The following is a 6618-nucleotide window of genomic DNA, read 5'->3' as shown; positions in this document are numbered from 1 at the left end:
GCCCTGCAGAGAGGGACCAACAGATGCTATTTCTTATCATCTCTTAATATGTTAAGACATCCGAGGGCAACTTCCCTTTTGTCTCGTCAGTCACTCAAGTGTGGTCCTCTTAACTAATAAGCATCAAGAAGCAAGGATAATTTTCTTTTGTCTGAAACCACGATAGGTAATCGCAGGGTTAGTCCGAGAACGGGAGTAACAGAATCCAGCGGACCACAACCAGATAATCGTGGTTGGATAGCCTCATCGCGTTATAGGGAGAATAGGACTGATCGAAGCAATAAGACCTCTAATTAACTCCGGCAAACACAAACGCATCTACACGAAAATCGAATGAGAATGATACATATGGTCTTTTATTATCATATTAAAGTATTTGAATAAAATGCACTTGGACAAGAGCAGAAAGAGTATGATCAAAGTACAACTGCCTCTAATTCTACAATATTATCGTAAATTAAAGGCTATGCATTTGACAAGAGCCTAATGATCAGAGTACAATGGATGCCGAATGATCAGAGTATAATGGACTGCTATTGATGTCGGTATAAAGACCGCCTTCTTAGTTCATATACAACTAACTTCATTTCATGGTAAACAAACAGATATAACTATTATTTAGTTTTTCTATATCTATGAGAAAAAAGTCATTGGATAAGACTTCATTTCTATTATTTTAACTTTACTGACTATTGTGACATTCATGTACTCCTCAACTTGTATCAAAATCAAAAGCAAACCTTATCAATAATACAATAGTAACACCTAAGCCGCAATATTATTAAGTTAGCTTAGTTGTGATCAACTACTTGAATTCTTTAATTTCACAATACCCTATTAATATTTATGCACTATAAAACAACTCCGGACGAAAGTAGGTTACCACTTCTGCATTATAACTTGAAAGGCTTGCTCCCTGTAACCATGAGAAATGATCACTTAACGAGCAGCTATTATTGAAGTTTCAGAAGCTGAGGGAATAACTGCAGTGCAGTTTCAATTCTTTAATCAGAGATTGCTCCCACTTTGACTGGAAAAAAGTAACTGCCTCAAGAAGTTGTTTCATATACAAGAATAACGTCCGTTGGCACCCTTCTTCCAGCACTCAGATATGAGAAAACTGCTCAGAAACTGCATACATCCATGCTTACCTTAATAATTACTTCATCAAACACACCATTTTCGTATTTTCCATCTCCTTCTATCAAACTGAGCAAGACTGCAAGAAAAAAACCTTAGAAATACAGAAATTTTGAAAGAACTTTTAATACCTAAACACTTTTCATATATATCATGAAACAGTGTCCCCTAAACTTTTTAAAGTTAAACGTGAAACCAGTGCCTTTTCTATTGTCAACGATCCATTGTTGGCCTGGCCCTGGTGGGCATCAGTCTAGATCAAATTTGATAACATTCTCATAATATTCTCTAACATAGCCTATTGAACTCTGCTTCCCTACCTCAGATTCTTCATGGTCCCTACTGATGGAAAAGGCACGACACTTGACTCTGGTATTGTAACATCATTAGTGAAAAAGAGCAACTTCAAGAATATATAAAATTCATTAAAGGTGATATATGCTACTTCTTGCAGAAATTTATCCAGATGAATAGATTGTTGGAGGGAAAAGGAGAATGCGAGTAGCTACTACACATAAAAAAGAACAGACTGTAAATGCCTTTAAGTATAACCTGACCTAGTGGGAGGCATTTAGTTCTTAGATTCCTTCATATAATTCTTGCAAAGTTTGAGTGGACTGTTACAAAAATTTACTTTTTTTAGCACAAGACTATATCTGTTTTGATAAGATAATAAAATTACACAATAAAGAAGTTATTTGAGCAGCAATTTAGTTCAGAAGCTCTTACCATCTGCAACATGGATCTGCCTTAACTGCTACTAGCTTCATTCATTCTGTGGGAGCCACAGACAAGAAATATGTAAAGACACCAAATCCTCTCGGCAACCTCACCTACTGTATGCCTAGCATTATTAGGATGTAAATGACGACTGTCTATGAATTTTACATACAAGTGCAAAACAAGCTTGAAGATTAATAACCATATTCATGTTTCTCAATTCTAAGGCACGCTAAATATAAAGACAACAAATGGAGAAAGAGGGGATGAGGGAGCTCACAATCTTTGTGCTCCTTGCCGTCTTTACAGCATCTAATGACAAAATACAAATAAAACAATTAGTTTTTGTTAAAAAAATTGATTTCCAAACCTATATAGAAAGGCTTCACATTCTTTTAACCTGATTGCGCAAGATTCTTGTTTGAACTGACTCACTATCTCACTTACATACAACCTGAACAACTGTGACCTACAAGTATATTATCCAGAAAAGTTTTAGCCCATATATCTACAATACTTACAAGTTACAACAACAAAGATATAATTGAATAGAATAGAAATGAGGAGACCTACGGATATCATTAAAAGTCTCGGACATAGTTGTTCGGTGTTCACAAATCAGTTGGACGTCGTAATCATTCTATCTACTAGAAACTGAACAATGGTAAAGAATGGATTGTGTACCAGGGAGGAATAGATATTGCTGCTAGAATGGGTGGTAGCTTCCATAACTGATGAACTTGACTGCTCAATAGTACATCCAGATGCTCAAGTATACCTTTTTCCTAGTTTACATGATTAAACAAAGAACTCGTAAATGACAATTACATCTCGTAATAGCTCATGACAGTAAAACCATGTGGTGAATGATCAACAACACACTCTAGAGAATATAAGTATCAAGTTCACCAATTTAACACATATTCATCCCAGCTAGATATTATTCACGAGTCACAGTCATCCCATCAACATTTGGTAGATGGTTGTGTAAGCCCATACTTGGTACATAAATATGCATCTTGTTGATGCTGACTTATTTTGAAATTCTACATATGAAATTGTCAAGCATATTGTTAAACATACAGAGTAACTTTAAATTTCTTACTTCCTTGTCAGCATATATGTTTGAATATCTTCGCAAGAGTAAGTCATGCACTTCATTGTACATCCTTGTGATAGTAAGAGGGTTGTAACTTATTGACATGAAATGGTCAACCAATGTACTCCATCTGACAGCAGCACAACCTAATAACGAAAGTTCCTATCAAAATAGAAAGCATAAGAGAAATTCTTATAAGCTATAGTGAGATCTTTAACTCACAAACTTGAATGTTGAACTTTCACATAACAAGCTAATCCATTCAGCATTTGAAGAAATTGATCTTTTTAATAATAATATCTCCAATAACTAAATGACCACTTAGAATGCATTTGAAGTTTAATCAACTTACAACTGTTTCAAAGAAAACATCATCACTTCCTTCTCCTGATATATCTAGTCGTTCTAACACTTGCAACCATTGAACTCTAGGGGCAGAAAATATCATAGAGGCACCTGAGACTAATCTGATAGTCCTCTTGTCCAGCAAATACAACAGATTCTTGGTTCTCCACATGTTCCATGTGTCAGAGTTGATAACCTGTCCCTCAGCCCTGAGTAAAATATTAGCAGATTCCATAAGTTTGAGACCACAAAGTAAAAAATAGATTCCTATTGGTAGCACAACCAACTAACCAAGAAATAATTAAGTAATGTTAGGTTTGGTTTACTAACTAGATATTTTTTACCCGGCCAAGGAGTTTTCAGGAAATAACTAATACTAGTTCCTTTCCTTGGCCACTATTATCTACAGTAATTCTTACCATGTGGGAAATTAGCAATTATCAGTTGAATAATAAATAAATTAACAGAAGAGGTGACAGGAGTGGATATGTAGTGGTTCTGGAAATTTGGAATTAGATGTCAATAGTATGTACTAAAGCTTGTTATTATTTTACATGAGTTGCGTTTCTGGGAATGTTTTTAGCAATATTACTGTTTATAAGTCAGCAAATGGATACGAGCTAACAAAGTGGTAAAAGACTTGTTCATAAATATAAATAAGAGTATTAACTTACAGTAGCTCTTCTGGTGGTTTTAACTTCTTTGTGACTGACATTTCAGAGAGCGAACTCCAGTTACTCTCAGTTGAACTCTTAGATAGAATATCCAAGCCTGCTTCGACTGATGACATGCACGACACTGATAAATGCCTTTTTATAAGCTTGTGGATTGAAAGCATCGTAAAATTACCATCAGATCCATATTCAGATGTCAAATTGGCTACAGCATTTGGACTTGTTCCTGACTCCTGCACCAAAGACCTTCCTTCTAATGCCGGGTCCAGGGTTGCGCATTTGAGCATTAACTCATCAAGATAAATATTAAGGGGATCACTCTCCACCCTACTTATGTCATCAAGGTCCACTTCAATAATTCCTGTCACGAGAGCTCTTAAATGTGCTTCTCTAAGGGGCAGTGCTCGAATCAGGTGTTCTAGTACAAACTCTCTTGCTCTACCAAGTGTGGTAGATGAAAGCTGCTCAAGACCCTGCACTTTTTAAAGAGTAAAACACCAAAAAGTATTTAAATTTACAAAAATCAATTCAACTTTAGAAATATTTGTGGACCTGTGGAAAATGCGGACTAGACTTCATTTCGGATAATGCAACATCTAGCTCCTTCAATGACTCTTGCTGATCATTTAAGCAGCACAACTGACTAATCACCTTTAAGGTTGAATTGGCCACATTTAGCAACACAAAAAAAGGGTAGAGTTGGACACCCATCACTTCATAAAGAAATTAATGCACATAAATTTTCCTATATGATAAAAGCCCATTCACTTTAAGGAAAAACCACAAACATCAATCATGCTATTGACATAATAAGAAAATCTTAGCAAACATTCTCTGGACTTATTAGCTTTCTCTAGACTTGGCAAAGCGTTGAAAAAACCAAGCCAACCATCAATCAAATGTGCCTAAAATTTGAACCATAACCACAAGCTTTCCTTACCAGATTACCCAGTTTACCAATACATATAAGCAACACAATATCGAACCTTTACCTAAAATGGCAATCTCTAACATGACCCAGAACCCTACACGCTCCAATAAAGTTAAAATTTCATTGAACCCCAATGACGACCCGAAAACTAGTTTTCCTAAAATTTTATTCCTTCAAATTTGAAACTTGCACATTCATTCACTTTTATCAATTTATACCGAGTATCACAGTGGCAAAAAAATGATACATTAATGCAACACGAACAGATCCTAAATTGTCACCATAGTCGAATACCATACACATATAGATCATATCAATCATAATATGATAAGAAATATTATTACAGATAAACAACAGGCAGCAAAGTGAAACAAGTACTAACATTTTCAAAGAAAATAGCCCATTTGAAAGCGTTCTTGATATTATTGGAATCCCAGTGAGCGAAATCGCCAGTAGATTGATACCCAGATGCCAAAATCAAGATATCAATAAACCCTTTGATCAGTTTAATCAAATCATCCAATGAAATGTCTGGATGAGACCACCCCATTTCAATTCAATTCAATTCAATTCAATTCCACCCCCCTCTTCTCTTTAAACTTTTATCCTATATATATATATATAACAAACAACTTGAGCCACCGGAAATTTAACTAACTACACTACTGCCTCTACTAGTGTAACATCCCTCTATGCCTTGTGTTCTGATCTGTGTTCTAAAATTGGGGGAAATCGGGTAAAAGAAAAAAAATCAAAGTAGTTTTTTTTTAAAAATTAATCAAAATTTGGTTGATTTGGGTTAACAAATTAGACGATTTCGGTCAAAAATGAGTAAAATTTAAAAAAGAAAAAAAAATAGTGGTTTTTATTTAATAAGGCCTTGCTCCTGAGAATCATACCAAGATAAAATATTTTCTAACCGGCTGTTGGAGAGAAATTATGAACCGAAAAATGTGTTAAATTTACATTTATTTCCGATTTCTTCGAGCCTCTTCAAAATTGGGAAGGACAATTATAACAAAAAAATGAAACAACTTTACATATTATTCACTTGTTCATCCTTTTTAAATCTCTTGACCAAGGGGTAAGTATACAGAGAAAACTGACCTCGAGCTTGTTCTTTTTTTTTCTTTTTTTTATCGTAGGTAACCCGCAGCCGCTACCCTTCGGGTGCACTAGGTAAACCCTACGGGCTCACGCAATAGCCTGCAAACCACGTGAACCAAGTTAAACTGCATTTAAGCGACAGGCTCTGACTCAGGAGGCATAATCATAAATTCTCCTCCCGTGGGATTCGAACCTGTGACCAAGAGGATAGTTTTCTTCTCTTTAACCAGTTGTGCCAACCCTTGCGGGCTACCTCGAGCTTGTTCTCACGGACGCTGCATGAGGTTGATTCTTTTTTCAATATAAAATTCTAATGAAAAATTTGTAAATATAAATCATACCCCGTGTATTTACGAAAATACTCTTATTTTATAGTTAATTTCTTTTAACCTCAGTTACCCTTCTAAGGTCATTCTTACCCACGGCAATCCTTAAATATATATTAACTTACGTTAAGTATGATATGTAATATCCGGGATATATCATATAGTCATTTTTATCAATAAATAGTTATTATGTGAATTTTGTTGATTATCTGATGATTGGCATTGATATTCAGATGTTTATATGTGATAAAATGTGAGTATTTTAATTTTGATATG

At 35.0% G+C, this 6618-nt stretch overlaps 1 protein-coding gene across 15 annotated transcripts; it reads right to left on the bottom strand.

Moving 5' to 3' along the window:
• Window positions 1-650: 650 nt before the first annotated feature.
• LOC141707623 (uncharacterized) lies at window positions 651-5901 on the bottom strand. 15 transcript variants are annotated; one of them, XR_012569099.1, is made up of 11 exons: window positions 5292-5898; window positions 4531-4629; window positions 3979-4451; window positions 3312-3513; window positions 2966-3121; window positions 2545-2645; window positions 2261-2329; window positions 2141-2172; window positions 1870-1976; window positions 1698-1757; window positions 651-1219 (listed from the first exon to the last, which is right to left on the bottom strand). XR_012569099.1 is itself a non-coding variant. In XM_074510883.1 (11 exons), the coding sequence occupies exons 1-10, from the start codon at window positions 5457-5459 to the stop codon at window positions 1891-1893; spliced, it is 1317 nt and encodes a 438-aa protein (XP_074366984.1). In that variant the 5' UTR covers window positions 5460-5901; the 3' UTR covers window positions 651-1757; window positions 1870-1890. The 15 variants fall into 15 exon arrangements, 9 of the variants coding, with proteins under 9 accessions (XP_074366984.1, XP_074366982.1, XP_074366980.1 ...); XR_012569102.1 differs by having other exon boundaries at window positions 1870-1915; window positions 5292-5897; XM_074510883.1 differs by having other exon boundaries at window positions 651-1757; window positions 3979-4084; window positions 4154-4451; window positions 5292-5901.
• Between the last annotated feature and the right edge of the window lie 717 nt (window positions 5902-6618).

This window comes from Apium graveolens, chromosome 2 (genome assembly GCF_009905375.1).
Source record: "Apium graveolens cultivar Ventura chromosome 2, ASM990537v1, whole genome shotgun sequence".
NCBI lineage: Eukaryota > Viridiplantae > Streptophyta > Magnoliopsida > Apiales > Apiaceae > Apium > Apium graveolens.
Note: the sequence above shows the minus strand (reverse complement) of the source record. Positions and strands in the feature narration are given on the sequence as shown.